The sequence below is a fragment of the Ischnura elegans genome, chromosome 3 (assembly GCF_921293095.1).
Source record: "Ischnura elegans chromosome 3, ioIscEleg1.1, whole genome shotgun sequence".
Lineage (NCBI taxonomy): Eukaryota > Metazoa > Arthropoda > Insecta > Odonata > Coenagrionidae > Ischnura > Ischnura elegans.
The window spans coordinates 45,546,806-45,563,601 of NC_060248.1; the positions used below are offsets into that span (position 1 = coordinate 45,546,806).

A 16,796-nucleotide genomic window follows, 5' to 3' on the forward strand; every position below is an offset into this window, starting at 1 on the left:
AATAGGATATTATTGCTCCACATTTCTCTCTTTAAAAATGTCAACCAATATATTTAGAACTGTATTTATCTCCCCGTAAATAACATTCCCCTTGCGTAAACTTTCTTATATTTTTCTGGGTGAAATCATATCACGAAAATTCTCATCCTGATATCTTAGACATTGACCCAATGCCATTTGTTACACCTAATGTGTCACAAAATTAGTGGCACTTTTTAAATCATTCTACCAGCCTTAAAAGATAGCTAATCATGAAAAAAACTATCTGTCTATCTATCTATCACTAAAAAAACATGTGCTGTCAAAGTAATAGACTGAATGAGGGTTCTAAAATGAATTCCTACGCTGCAATTAAAATTCTAAATCCTAGCAGTTTTAGCATAGCAGATGCAGAAATAAGAATCAGCATTTGCTAAATAAGTTTAAAATCATTAAGAGAATTTAGTGGAGAAATTTTTGGATAAAAAGTTTATTGGCTTAATCCGCCTGTGTATGTCCATTTCTTTAGGCTTATTTCCTTAGTAAACTCCCAGAAATGCCCATTACTCGTTTTGTTTTCGTTACCTTTTCTTCTACATCATGAACCAACGATGAAATGCGCTAAGAGGAAATCATTTGGCTCAGCAGGTAATTGATCCCGTATCTCCCAACTGTGCGTAACAGCATACAAAGTTTCTTGTTATATGCCGTGCTTCGCGGAATGGCGGCAAAGGGGGAATTATTCCCCGACAGTGGACAGTAGAAAGCACGACCTCCGTCTCCCGTGCTGCAGTGTGGACTGGTGACGTCAACAGCTTGTTCCGTTAACCGAGTCTGAGAATCGCTATGGAAGAAGAGGGATCGGTGGCGTAATTAGTAGTACATCTAACTACCAGTCAGAAGATCCGGGTTTGAATCCCGGAAAAGCCAAATTATTTTTTCATGGTGAATCTCATCCATGGTGTATATAACTTGGCACCTGTGCACGTGACTACGTTCGAAGTTACCTACTTGTTTTGAGTAGTAGTTTTTTTTCAATTGCTCGATTTCATATCTTTTATCCCCGAATACGATAATATTAGTCAATCAATAAAGGTTTATCTGTACATAACTCTTTATTTTTCTCATTTGATCCAACGAACCCTATCTCATTTTTTCCGTTCCATATATAAGCAAGCTCTTCTCACAATAATAAAATAAATGACGTAACGAAGTGAAACTCAAAAAGCGACGGAAAAAAGACTCCTGTGGCCCATTCCTATAACGAAGCTAAGAAATCGTGCGAAGGAAAACGTCCTACTATTTCGCTTCGGCAAACGCGCATTGCGCACCCCGTTCTCTACTGTATGGGGAAAGAATGCTACGAAGAGCTGAATGGGGAGGAAATATTTCTCCACACCCCTCCTTTATTTTTATGCGCGACTCGAAGGAGACAGGAGAGGAGGAATATACATATACCAGAGCGTAAACATGGTTTGACTCGATGCGGAAAAGTTGAAAGTAGGCAGTGAGGCCATCATCTTATGAGAAAAACATGAGGAGAAGATGCAAAGAGAAAGGAAAGAGGGGAGAGATAAGAGCGCAAGAACAATCAAAAGATATAGGGAGAAGAGAGTGAGCAAGGGGGAGAGAGAGACGGACATAAAAAGGGACCTTTCAAACCCTTGAGTGAGAGTGAGTGGGAGTGTGGCTTTGAAGGGTTGGAGCGGGTAAAAGGAAAAATAATGGGATGGAATTATGGTGCAGAAGGAGTGGAATATGTGAGGGTGGGAAGCGAGAACAGTATATACACCTACTTGCATGTGTCAGTTGAAATTCTAATGGAACAAGGATGGGCCCTAGAGATAAGGCGAAAGAGATAGAATTAGGAAATTGTTAATACGCATGTTTTGGAGCGCTGTTGAAGATATTGATATTTACGAGCATACTCTTTTCTCCTCCTAGAGGGAGGAAACGTTGGCTGAGTAGAATTGTTATGTTACCTGATACGGCAGTTTATTTTGCTCAATAATTGGTACAGGAACTCTCTAAAACGTGAAGGTTTTCAGTGAATTTAATGTACACAAACTATAATCAATAGTTTTAATAATAACTAATTAGCAAGTAATTTGATCCTCGTTATGAAAACATCATTTTGACTACGAAAATATTATATGGCCTGTGAGACTTCTTGGAGTTGGAATTAACATGGAAATAAGGAAGGTTTGCTGTGACCTGATAGGGGCGCTGAGGGCATGAGGCGGTGGACGTGGAAAGGGTATGGCGAAACATGGAAATAACTGAATTAGCTTTCCATATATATCATGTTTCCGTGTATTCCTCGATGTAGCATATTTTGTGAAAATATTGTAGTGTAAAGAGTTGGTACATTTAGGACGCTTTTAAAACAAATTTCATTTTGTCATAGGCATTTCTCTCGGTTTGTAATCGTTCCATGATAAAGACGCTTGCGTATTCCGAACTTCATTTAATTCTCTTAGTGGCACATTTACTCCGATATATTTTCCCACCGTATGGAATCCATCTCACCACTTTAAGTCGTAGCGCATTGCACGATTCCCAAGAACTTATGTTATGACGCGACGTTTCGCGACACATAATCCAAAAATTTTCGATTTTGCTCCTTTTGTAAGTCCAGCTCATTTAAAAAAGAGTAAAAATGATTAAGAGCATATTATGGTACGTACTGCGAGTGAGCAGTGAAATTCATGTTGAAAAAAAACTGTCAGCTGTAAGTACCCAAACTATATTGTCCGGTCAGGTAGTGCCAAAATCGTTTGAGTGTTAAAAGTATCCATTTGACAAATTTTAGAATGTTAATTGTATAAATTTGTACATTCAACGAATACACCTTTATGGCATTTTTAGGGTGCATTTTCGAATTTTTTGCTATTATGACTCCCTCATATCGAAAACAACCATAGTATGAATCGTTTATTTTGGAGCATGCTGTGGTATAAAATACAAGTGAACAGTGAAGTTTGTTTGAAAAAACTACAGCAACAATAATATCCTTCAAATAGCTTTTATAAACTATTAATTTTATTTTTCAAAACAATGTACTGCGTGAGAGTGCACGAAAAACCTTATGAAGTCAAGTATTGCCGTAAGATTTCGGGTGTTAAATGATCAATAAGTAACTGAAATCTGGTTCTGAAAACTTTTTATCGATTATTAAAAGATTACACGGCCTGTTAAGATTTCACGGAGGTGGGCTTAATATGAAAATTAGGATGCTTTGCCAGGGGTAGGGGTCTGAAGGGAGGGATAGGGAGGAACGTTGTTGGACGTGGGAAGAGTGGGGTAGACAGGCATGCATACGGGAGAGTTTTGTGGCAAGAGAGGATGGTAGAGAGATATATATATACATACATGGCGGGTGGATGGGAAACAGGGCTTAAGGCCTGAACAGAGAGAAGAAGGGAGTTTAGTGGGGGGGGGGGGGGCAAAGGGAGAGGGGCTTGCGAGATGATCAAAGGCGAAAGACTAATCGGTGCAACTTCTGAAAGTGACGAGGAGAAGGGCGGCCACTCTGTGTGGGATAGCAGGGGGACTGAGGATGAGGGTCTTGCTTCGGTGAGAGAGGGAGAGGTGGAATTGGGACAGGGGTTGTCCGAAAACCGGGCCCTACTTCCCCCGCCAACCCCCCCTCACCATCGAATATAATTCGCTACCCCTCCTCGAATACTATTTTTGTAGGCATCCTACCGGTTTAGGTGGTGAGGAATGGACAATGATTTATTTTATTAAAGTATTCTACCGATTAAGGTAGGTTTCCATGGAGTACTTTTAGAAACATTCTGACAACGTCACCTTCCATCATGTACTTCCCTCTTCATTTCACAGTGAGGTCTACTGCCTTTCATTTCATTCCTTAAAAGCCTATTCTTTTCCTTCCTCTACCTCGACTACCCAGAATTCTACCCACTAAAACTGTTTTCAACATCCCCCCTGCTAATTATTCCCTCCATACATACCTTCTGTCTCCAGTCTCTGTAGTCTGTATACTTTCAATCTCCCGGATATTATTTTCCATTAGCTCCTAACATTCTTTCCTCATAGTCCTCATCAGAGCTTTTACATTCCATTTCCTTGCTTTCGCAACTTTCATAAGTCTGTTGATTCCTACGTTGCATTTCAAAAGCACTAGGTTGTGGTATGAATTCGCATCCGCTGCAGGGAAGTTGCGAGAATTTTTCACACTAATCCGCAACCTTTGCTTTCCGATCATGTATTCTATCTGTTTCCTCCGCATATCCCCTGATAGAAGTGGAGAAAGTTTGCATCTAAAAATAAAACGTAATTGAACTTTTCTACTATTATTTTATTGTCTACAACGCGTTTCGGCTCACAGATCCATGATCTGGTACAAGACCAAAGGTCATCCAAAAGAACCAATGGCATTATAGTGCTAACGAGTCCTATTTTATCTTCCGAAATATTTTTTACCATATAGGTTTTGACGAAAGTACTATTTTCCGCCATTTTGATTTTTTTGGTCGGATATGGAGGTGAAAAGTCGTGTTTTTCGTGATTTTCCACCTCATCATTTCCAGTTCGGATTCCGTCAGTAGGTCAGTCACGGAGGGGGTATGGTATATAATAGCAATTTGCTGTTTCAAAATCGTCTACTGAGCAGGTCGTAACCTTTCAATGGGACAATGCGACAGCGGAAGTAATGCGTCCGCTCGAAAGTGCCGGCGGAGTAGGTAGGGAAATGGAATGAGGGTGTATTGTTGCTTGAAGTTATCGGCCGGCCGGCGAGGAGTAGGGGATGTCCTAGACTTATTGTTTGAGGGGAGCTTGAAAATATGCATCAGCATAAGTGGGAAGTGAAAAATGTGCGTCTGAATGGAATAGGTCAGGCCTTAGGGGAAAATAAACAACTTCGACGTCGCGTCGTTTCGATGTTGAAGGAGATGAATAATAGAATGTACAGGAAATCATCTTAATACTTTTAACATTTGTGTGCATACCATTAAACTCGCAACAAAAGTGAAAAATTCTTTAATGATCCGATTTGATAGCATTATTTATTTCGAGAATCACGAATCTAAGAATAATTCAAATAAATCATCGATAAAGCTGTATTTAGCCTATATATTTCTGTTTTTATTCACGAGGATACTATGTGCAAGAATACACTGGTATACATGCAAGGAATAAAGGATATTTATGGTAGAAGATTGAAGAAGCGCGTTTTTTTAATCTGATGAAGAAGTGAAAGAGAGGATCTGCTTCTCCCTCGACCAATAGCGCCTCGAGTACGCAGGACGTATTTAATAGGGCAGGAGAAGAAATACTCAATCCGCGGACTAAATTAAATACACTGGAAAGCGGCGTGGTTCGTGAAAAAATGCATCGTCCAACCAATGCGCTTCCACATGAGCTTTGCATGTGGCGGCTACAGTGTCGCCTGGCTTATATTTCTTTTGAATTATTAAACAGATACCTAAAAGAGTGAAATGCAGAACATCGTCTTGGAACCGAATTATATTCTTAATTCGATTAGAAGTGTCAAAATAAGGCCAATGGATATAAATATCTGATAGATCGGTAAGACAGTTAATTTTCCTTCCAGTAGTACGACTGGAACAAATTCATGGACAAATCTGTCACAAACCGCATTTATATTTTTAGTATCCCCGTACGGGTTAGTGACCACTGTCTTTACACACCTTTGAGGAAACTTATGTAATGGTAATGGATTTCGATATTTTTATAGGCATTCGATCGGTTTAATAACGCTTGAATTGTGAGTTTCCCTGTCACACCAGGCTGTCCTCTTTCCCTTAATATATAATGAATTCGAATATTTAAAATTTAAAATCAAAACTAAATTATGATATTGATTTTTCTTAGGATTTAATAATTTATTCAAAACGTGAATAAAAATCAACATTAATACTCCTGGTTACTGCTGAAGTCAGTTTGAGGGTAATCCTCTTATTGACGTGAAAATTCTTTAAGTTGAAAGCCGCACCCTTTCCTTTGAAGTCAGTGTATTTTTATTTTTGCCTCTTCAGGCCAGTTTAATCCGTTTAGGAATTCCTCGTCGATTCAGAAAGCAACCGTTACGATGTTGTCTACATTTTAAATTGTTTTGATTAAGAAATATGACTTTAAAGTTCAGAATTACCTATTCCTCCGGAACTCGAGCTCTCATATTCACCTGCCCTCACTTCTTCTTGAATGGATGAAAAGAACAAATGCCCGTTGTCATAAATATTTCTCATTTTCGAAAGAAAAATAAAATTAATGCCAGAGAAAATTTCGCCAAGAACTATAAATGGCCAAGTTTCGATTTATTGTATTTCATAAAATTGACTGATCTGTGCCCACATCTGAACATTTCTGTTTCTGTTCTGCTGATTTCACCGTTTTATTAGGTCTCATTATCAAATTTGATGGTCATTTAATGGTAAATAAGTGTAACACCTATGACAGTGACCCATACGATGGGCAAAGGAGAATTTTCTCGTTCATTCCAATCCTGAAAAAATTAAGTATTTGCTAAGCTGTTCCAATATTCTACAACGTGAAAAGAAAGCGCTTATTATTAACTGGAAAATTGAACATATTTTGGGCATGATAGTGAGGGTGCACTTTGGATAGATAATAATTTTATAATACGTTTAAAAATTGGAGTAACATTGTCCGTACAATAATTGGAAACCATACATTTAATAAATTGTGATTTATGCGCAATAAATATATGGTTAACATCGTGTATGCGACCGTGCTCATGGCCAATTTTTTACGAGTCATTACGTCATTTTCTCATAGATACCTAAGTACTTAAATAAATTTTCTCAGGCCATTTTGTTGCGTTTGCAACGGTATCCGGTAAAAACTTAAAGGCTTGCGAAGTAGTTGGACCGTATTGTTCCGTGGACGGCACGCTGCGGAGCTCGTTGAATCAAATTCTAATTTTTTGCAAATCAAGCTTATCACGGCCGGGCCCCCAGGTAATAACGCGCGAGACCCATTGTATGCCTGCGTTTCGGCATCGGATTGCAATTGAATTGTGGGTGGCCACTAGTTAGCCGGGAGGGTGTGGGGGAAGGGCATTGTGAAGCGTGCCATGCTGAGCACGGGGGAAGATTGGCCTCGAAGGGGGGGATGGAACGGAGGGAGGCGGGGCGGCCTCGGCCGGGGAGAAGGGGCGTTATCGCCGTATAACCCCGCTGTCTCTCGCCGCTTAGTCTCGAGTAGAAGTCTCCGATGTGTTCCGCTGCGCGCGCAGGGTCCCCCCTCGTGAAAAAACCCTCTGCCGAGAGAAGGACGGGGAAGTAGGAGGAGGAGGACACCCTGAAAGAGCCGCAGAGAGTAGCGCGGTGCGGCCGAGGTTAGAAGGGCGAGCCGTTAAACACGCAGGGCGATTGAAGAGTAAGGGAGTACGTCAGGGAGCCAGCCTTGGTCCGCTCGTTTTGTTCGCTCGCGTTCAATTGTGTGACGGCAACCCGTCGTCTTTCGGCGAGGGCATTTGACTCCGACCGCGGCGTGGACGCAAAGGTAGTCCGCCGGGCGCGTTGGGTGTCCGCTTCCCGCCAATCCCGTCCCAATTTGACGCGCGCCACGGTCCTTGCCGTCGGCATTCCTCCCCTCAGTCCCGTGACACGAGTCTGGCAAAGTGCGTCGGCAGGTTGTAGTGCGTGTTGAGGGGAGCCAGTCTCGCCAGCCGTCTCGCTGGATGGACTTGGTGTTCTGCAGGCGCGAGACAGCCGACTGCTGAATGTGAAGTCCGTCCGTGAAGTGCAAGGTCGCGGGAACCACACCTGTTCGTCTGTTTTTTTTCCCAAAATTAGTCGTACAAAGTGTGGTGTTTGTGTCATTGCATCGAGTGCTTACGACGATTATTTTCGTCGATCTTGTTGAAGACTGTAAACGAGTTATCTTCTATTTTTAGCGTTTACTCACTTTTTTCAACTCCGAGGGAGTTTTATTTGGACTAGTTATACATTGAACTGTCTATTTCATTCCTTCAAGTTGCAATACTTAAGGTGGTCGTTTTTTTTTCGAGTGCGTTTCACGAAGATATTTTGCCAATCTTGCTGACTTTATGCAAGTTTCCTCCGGTTCTTCATGCCTTCTCTTCATTTTGTCCAGATAATTACTAATGGGACAAGTTGATCCATTAAACAGAAATCCAACGGTAAACAAAGCATTCTCAACATTCCCCCATTCCTGTTATTCTGCTGAAAAGGACGCTGATGACATTACAACCCCTTCTGTGACCTCATCGTTCTGGAGCCCTTAGAAACCAACGATCAAAAAAGGGATTTGCGAGAGGAAGAAGAAATTTCAATTCTTTTCTCGCTGGCACGGATGCTATGAAGAGTGGGAAGTAATCATTCTTACACTCGAATATCGATTCCAGAGGAATACAGACAAGTAATCTGGAGGAGACACGTTTCGCCTCAACAATCCTCATGAACCCTGTATCTCCTCAATCTTCCCGCCCGGAGTTTCCGGACGGCTTCGCCGGAGGAATCCGGAGGAGGATGTGATCTTTTTGAGTACCTCTACCGCTCTCGTCGATTTCATCTGCCCGCGGTTAATGAGGCGTGAGATAACGGAGAATCGGAAAATCTCGGCGAGATAGAAAAAGATTTGCCTCCTTTAAATCCCACCCCCTGCCGCTACCCTTTTCCAGTCAAAAACGCCTCCGGAGGAAGTGATCAAGCGATTTGTAAAACTAATCCCCCTCGATAACTTTCGCGTCGTACGTGGAAACGTCGCTAGCAAAGATTGCGCCGAAAATCTCCCACTTTCCGGCCTGCTCTTCCGAAACTTTTCGAAGTTGATGCGCAGCTTCCTCCCCGACTCCGATAAAGACTCAAAAAGAAAGTGTTTCGGCAGACTTCCCCACACCCATTTCGCGATCGCTGCTCTCTGTGAAGGCTCACTTCGAGTGGGAAGAAAGTCTGATATCGCATCTTGCCTTTCTGCGATCGTAAAAGAGATAGTTACCTGCTACCTTAAGTAACTACCTGGAGGCCATGAGTCCCGCTGCCGGAGCTTGCGTGGAATCGTGGCCCCGATGGGAGAGGGTGTCTCCCGCCAAAGGGTTCGTCTCGAGTCCCGGTCAACTTTTCGGTGTCGATGGATGGTGATTTGGGAATTGTTCCGCGAACAATTCTGGGGATTATCATCGAAATCCTAACATTACCATCAGAGCTCCTTGGCGTGTGAAGTGAAATCTTTGGAACGTTCCATGATATCCTTATCACCGCAGAAATTTCCTCACGGTCTCCCTTTACCCCCTACGCAACTGACAGTGAGTGTTTTGTGATCCGATTCCCCTGCACGTGCTGTGTTGTTCATCCACTCGCGTCTGTACTAACAGCTCTTTTTTCCCGGGTTTACGGACGCGTTGTGTCTGTCTGCGTCAAAGTTTCTCCGATAGGTTACCACTGTACCCGTGTCCTTCTTGTAGGCCCAGTTTACACATGTGCAACGTTCGGTGTGGGATAACCCAAGGTGATTGGCAGTACAACCGTCCCGGCCGGTTATCACCACCATTCTCAGGATACGTCGCAGATAGTGGCTCTCCGAGGCCGCAACAGCCGACAGCGATGATGTCGAGACAACGCAACGGTAGCGGAAGGCGGTGGGCGACTTCAGGAGTGCTTTTCCTCCTACTGGCATCATTGCAATGTGAGTGCATTCTCTTTTCTTTGAGGAGAAATGAAATCAGTTTTCTACATTTTCGTTTTTTTTTTAGTTTACGACATATTACCGCACCGTTACCGGGATGCAAAACCATTAATACTTTGCACTTTAGAGACCCAACTTGTGATTCTTTGTTTTTCATTGAGTAAATTATTAATATCCCATTTTATATCTCGTTTCGAAATTTAAGATTAAGTTTCTTAAGCTGAGCCGATCATTCAAATCGTGATTCATAACTGAGATACGTCGTCGTGCGTTGAAGCTAAACATCTTTTACTGATAGATCAAGATACCACCGAGGTTAAGTGAATAAGCGACCTATTGCAGTCAAATTTAACTAAAACGTGCTAGTTTGATCCTGGAAATTTAAATTTTCGCATGTTCAAATCCATTCTCAGATATTCATGTATTGCCCCGAGTTTTCTACTTGCCTCCTAAAAAATCTTAAGCCAAATAATGATTCCCATTAAGCATTCAAATCATGTGAGTTATTTCCCTACTTGTAACATTTGGAAAATAACAGCATTTACAACATATCTTTTCATTATGTGAGCTCCAAGTCCGAATTTACCTTCCACACTTTATATTTTCTATTTTACCGTTTAAATGCATTACCTTTATCTAGTTATAATTCCAAATTTCACTTTTAATATTAATTGAAATACATTACTTGGTAGAGCCTATTATTAAATTTAACCTACGACTTAGCAATTGATGAAAGTGAAAGGCGATGAAGGTCTATCAGTCTTCTTTGAGGATTTATGTAATTTAGGTAATCACAATCTTTATTTTGGAATTCTGCCTTTAGTCCACAAATATAGGGAAACGTTTTTTGTGATTTCATGAGGAGCCTTACTACAGTTCGAATTCATTTCGCAAAACATTTTATCTCAGATCCAACTTATTGATGCTCTTATTATTTTTACGCAACTTCTCTAATAATATTTAAGAGTGCCCAATTATTTATTGTGCCTGTGATCGAGAAGTACCCGACTTTACTTGATGCCCATACTTAAAGTTACTTGTTACTAGAAAGAAGTTTCAGTTCGTTTTCATATTATCAGCGTTTCTGTTTCATTAATTTTTTAATATCAAGGTTTTTTTTCCAGACGAATTCCTAAATTATTCTTTAATCACCCCCTCGTATGTGTATCGTGTTTATTTTGAGCGTAGGGAACATCTTCATTTGGTGGTATCCATTTCAATGGAGTTATAAGCGGCTTTTAAGGCGTGTCTTGAGTTCACTCACAATTGGCCCTCGCAATCCAGTGGCTCATGATGGTAGTAATTTCACGATTCTCCGAGCTCGATGGGTGCAGCTACGAAAAGGAAAGGAGAACGAAGCTACAAATGAATGATTCGCGTGTCAAGCGTTCTTCGAAGAACGTTATGCCCCTGGGTTGTAATGAATTAATTGTTTGTTACCGTTAATTTTTTAGTTTAGAATCTATCTTGGAAGCAGTGCTGCTGCATGAAATCTGTTTGCAATTTTTTTATTCTACCGAGATTGATGCAAAAAGATTTTTCGCGCAATGCCCATGGTAACAGTTAATTTTAGTGGCATCGAACGTAGTTAATGTAATATATATATTTTATCCCCCATAAAGAAAAGTCGACCATATCAATTATTGAGTGGAATTATTCTGCATAATACACTATATCGGTATTGCTTCGCTATAATATCTTATTTATTTATTTTACACACCACCGAAAACAGCACTATTCGGCCTTTACATCGGGATTGATAACATTTAACAACCACAAACATCCATGCCCTGGACAAGGGTAACTTACCCAGGCGGGACTCGAACTCGCGACCTTCGGTTTGGCAGGTGAGGACATTACCCCGCCGCCACCGAGGCCGCACCAAAAATAAGTTGTAATTGCAACTCTAGAAATGAAAATGAGATACAATATGTTTTCCTACAACGAGTTCCTACAGAGAGAAAGGTTCTTTTATATCATGATGAACAAGTTATCAAGTATATCTACTATTTATGATATGATTGATTTACATCTCATTGAACGACCCTTAGCTATGCTAATAAAGCTGACTTATCCGTTCTCGTGCGTTGGAAAATACGTTGGTGTGAAGGATACTAATTCGGGGATTTCTGAAGAGATCTGCGTCAAACAAGTCTTAGGAATGCTGACCAGTAATGATGATGGTCTCGTAACTGAAATTTGTTGCATTTGGAATGAAATAGCCAATTATGGTGTAGCAATGCATTTCTTGTAATATTACCATGGATACTTATTTCGTTTTTCAGTAATAATCTCACGTGGAAATAAATAAAATAAGAAATGGAAAACCGTCTTTTGGGAGTATGCTTTTTGTAGGTTTAAGATGAAATTTCATTTTTACATGTGTTGTGATCGTGCCTTTGGGAAACAATATTTGTAAATCCCATCGTGATGCAAAAATCAAGCAAAAATCTGCGTTTTGCCATGTTCAATTTCTATGAAAAGAGTGTGATATGAGAGACAGGGTTAATTGAAAAGTATTTCGCCTCTCATTTGACAAAAAATTCTCTTTCGATGTGCGTCGTTATTTTGCGAAGAAAATTGCCAAGAATTGTTATTATATTGATGAAAAAGCATTCATTTGTGCACATTTGATAGCAGTTAAATGTTTTAGCCTTTAAAATTTTGTTAAAATATTTCATGAAAGTTGTTAGTCGTGATCAAATGGGACTGATTTGGTTTCAAGGAATGATTTATATCGAACATATTTTTGTAATTCCTTGAGTAAATTTATGGTTCTTTTTATTTATGATATTTACATTTATGGTTTATACTTAAGGTTTTTCTTCTGTTTTACAATTGTCTCCAATATGTTAAAGCTTACTAATTATGATAGTGTATTTGGCGATATATTTTCTTCTGCCAGACAGACATTTTCTCAAGCCATCATGCTTGTGCGTGTAACACCTGTCTATACGCTAAAGATAGATTTTTTAACACTAGTACGTTCACCTAGGAGAATAACCGCAGCCTAGCCTGCGCCGTGCCAGGAAGGTGTCACCGCAAGTGCCCTTATAGTGCAGAAACTCCACTGAGGAAATATAGTTTTCCTTGACCGAGATACGAACCCGGATCTCACTCGATACATATTTAACAGCCAACTCGTATAGTTTGTAATTTATTAATAGCTCTAGCTTCCTGACGTGTTTAACCCTTAGAGTGGGGGAACGCTTTTACATATTTTTCACGCTGACTGCGGCATTTACCCAAATTTTTATTGCTACCTGGATGTTTTGCTCTTGGACTTTCCCTCACCGTAAGGATCAGTAAGGGGCTTAACTCTACCAGACCAGCTCTCGTGGCACGGGGTGCCTAGTGCACCGGAGGACTCTTCTGCGCTGGCTGGCAGCTAAAATCGTGAACTCCCGCAGCCAATGGGTTAGCTGGGAGTCAACGCAGTAACAGAGGTTACGCATAAATTTGCACCCGAGAAGAGATGAACGAGTAGTAAATACTAACGGTGATTACTTAAAAAATAGCTATCTCACCCGAGATTTGAACTCAGGATCATGGAATAATAATGGATAATTCCACTATTATACCACTACACCTGCTCTTTCTGAGGCCGCACTGTAAATTATGTCAGATTTTTACATTGTATCGCAAATGCTGAGTTAGGATGTGCCAATGTTTCGTAGGTTTTTAATTCTAAGGGTCCAAAGTCAACACCCATCATTGGTGGAGATTTTTTGGAGGGATTACTATCCTTCTGGGTAATCTGTGGACTGGGAATTGAACCACCTTGTGCATGGGATGTTAAACCATTTTACCATCTTCCTACCCTTTAGAGCAACTTACCAAATTTCGATTTCAACCAAGATTTTCTTCAGGATTCATTCCTTGCAATTACTCCTTTGCTCAAATAATCTTAAATTTATGCCATCTAATGTTGCCATTATACATGGTATTTCAGGGCAGTTGACAGTAACGTTTCACAAACGTTACTGTCAACGGTGCCATCGAAGTTAAACTGACATTTCCAAATAAAGCCATAACTGGATATAATTTCTCGGTTAATTTTTTTCTCACCATTTTAATCGGAAGTGAGTACTCAGGAAAAAAGTGCCGTATGTTTGCATGTATCACCTTTCACCTCAGTCAATCGTAGGAAATCATTCCATCTATATTTTTTTACGCCTCAGCCTTAGGTTCCTCAGTTTTTTATTCTCGCCTTAGTACATAATTTTTGCAAGTAGGATATTTTCAAGTGAAGCATACTCCGGTTTCCACTCTGAACATATATTCCAAATATTCATACCTTTAAATTTTTATAAATGACTAGGCAGCGCTTAGTCCCTCATAGTGCACATCGTTTTTTTTCTTTAAATTTATTTCAAAAGAATTTTTCAATATTGTGTGAAGTTGATTGGGAGTCATTGGAAAAAAAATGAAATGATGCTTTGGAAAAAAACATCCAAGAAAATGCTTAGCGAAGGAGATTGTGCAAAATTAGTGGAATGGGTACGAAATGATGCAAAAAAAAACGTCATCAGGAAACAAACAACGTACCGTGTCTGTTACGAATGACAATATTAATTTTTTTAGTTAAATATATCATAAGTATATATTTAAGGATATAAAAATACTTCAAATTAAAACTCATCCATATTAAAACTACCGTTCCTTGGTCCATTAACGATAACCACGAGGAGGCACTTCCATCCTTGTTTCTCATTTATGGCGAGGATAGAAATTATGACTACCATATTTTATTGAAAAAATATAGGAAGGATTTGATGGCCTAAAAATACTTTTCCGTTGAAAATTCCATAAGAATTATACTTTATCATCAGTGAAAATAAAGTATTGCCAATCTCAATGAATCATTGAAGAAAGGGATCGTACAATTAGCCCTGACATGAGTAATTGAAGTAATTCGGCTGTAGTCCTGCTTTTGTTTCGTCGCTCCCTTCAGATTCCTGCCGATTCGTAGCTCGGAAAGCAGGTGATACTTATCTCTACCCTCCTGGCACCATTCCATTCCGTACAACTTCACTCCTAATCCCTTTACGGTGTTCAGCGCTCATCTGGCATCGCGGATCACTGCATCCGAGCTGGCAGACATCTAGGGAATGGAAGCAATTGGCTTTGCGGAGGCGTCAGACAAGTTTGGTCCCTAGATGATCCTACGGGCGCGCCTCCTCAAGAGATATGGCGAGTGCCTCCGAGTTCTGGCTCGTGTGGTCCCAAATAACGCGGCGCCCGAAGGAAATCAAATGTACCTACCTGCCGGGTGATGAAACCCGGTTTCAGTCCAAAGATGTACGTTATACCTTGCTGAGCAGTTAAAGTTTACAAGAAATCGTTTCGGAGTTATATTTTTGGAAGTTATTATTGCATGTCTAAGGTTAGTAACTAATTATAAGTGTTAAATCCTCACTTTCATTTCTAAATCGACTGGGGTTTCAGCTTTGCACTGCAATAATAATGGTATACAGCATTGGTTCTCAGATGATGCCTCCAATGTACCAAAACACGAGTTGGTTTAGAATGTCAGAGTAGTCTAATTCAACAGCTTTCATATCTAGCAAAAATACTCAATAATATTTTTAAGGAGCAAAAAAAGCGTACTAGAGGAGATTTTGGTTTCCAATGAATCTATTTCAATTCTAACTCACAAGACTGATTTTCAATACCTGTTATGCCGGATTAATATAAAACAAGGTCACATATATTTCTCAACATGTTTAGTTTCTTACATTCATTTACTTTATTAACAAAAAAGGATTTAAAGTCTAACCAGAAAATTTACATACTGGCGTCCCCTGCGTATATTTAATTGCATATGAACACTATTTTCATGTCATCTTACATCTTCGCTTTTGTTCGAAATGAAAAAAGGCTCGGTCTATTGAACTAAATTATTTTTTCTTAAATAAAGGCTGTGTTCTGAAATTTCATTTCAAATTGTTAACAAAGCCATTCTATTGATATGATTTTTAAGGAGACGGATTGTGCATTTCAAGTAATCCTTCGTATTTTGTTCGTATTGAAGGAAATAATTGATAAGGATTTGCCCAATAATTTCCCCTGGTAGGATAAATGTGTTGCTCGGATGCCAAAGAATGCTTTTAAATTCTAATACCCCATTGTGATTTTTATTACAATTTACAGTTCAAGTGGTTTTCCAATGCGTGATTTAAAATTCGTTATCCATCAAATTTACCCTCTTTAATTAAATATTAGTTTTTTATTTCCTATTTATGATCTGATATTGCCTGACAATAGATCGGGATTTCTTGAATTGTGTGGTTCAGCGTCTATGTTCACAATATAACGACGACGATATGCTGTGGACATCTTATGTGATATTAGTAAAATAAGACATAGCAATATTAAGAACTTCCACCATATCGTGCCCAACATCATACAAGGTATCTTATGTGATAATTACAAAATACTCATGTTATTTCTGCTTTTGACTGCATAGTTCATTTCTGCTCCTGAGGGTTGAAGGTGAATAAAAGATAGGTATATAAACTGCCTGCGAATAATTTTCTAAAACGTTCTCATTCCTAAGCGACAAATGGCCTGCGCTGGAAAAAAGTTGGGCTCTTTGTCAACCTGCTGGGTTAACGAATCATTTCTCTTTCTGTTTGAAACATAGGATCTTTTGCCAATTCTATTCCTTTACCCTGGCCTTGCTAAAGACTGGTTTCGCTATTTTCTTTGTAAAAACAAACATAGCTTTGGCTCGCTTATTACCTCGAGGGTCGCGTAACTGTGGTCCGGGTGCTCCTTTTTACTCCAAATTTAACCTCGTATGTAATATTCTACGTGCCCTTCTGAATCCTCATTGATTTCATTTAACCTTTCTCAACTTACTTTTGAAATTCGAGGAATGCTAAAAGAAATGAAGCTTTATTTAGAGACAGTGCACCTTAGCGATTTATAGTATTTCAAATAATTACTCTCAACCTACATAAAAGGTAACCTTTCTTTAGATAATGGAGGATGACGATTGATCGGGTTTGCTTCAGTCTGGTAGACCATGACAGAGTAACACTGTTAATGGTATTATATTCATCGACTAAAAACCATCTCTGATTGAATTTGCAAAGAGTCAAGTTTCTTCGAAAGTGGCATTTTTTTTATATTTGAAACTAGCCATATTTGAC

At 39.7% G+C, this 16,796-nt stretch overlaps 1 protein-coding gene across 1 annotated transcript in view; it reads left to right on the forward strand.

Moving 5' to 3' along the window:
• The first annotated feature begins 7,294 nt into the window (after window positions 1–7,294).
• Window positions 7,295–16,796, forward strand: part of LOC124155724 — a 210,341-nt gene continuing 200,839 nt past the window's right edge. Inside the window, exon 1 of the mRNA XM_046529784.1 lies at window positions 7,295–9,639. Within this exon, the coding sequence (XP_046385740.1) occupies window positions 9,432–9,639 (208 nt within the window). The 5' untranslated portion in view covers window positions 7,295–9,431. The remainder of the gene's footprint in view (window positions 9,640–16,796) is intronic.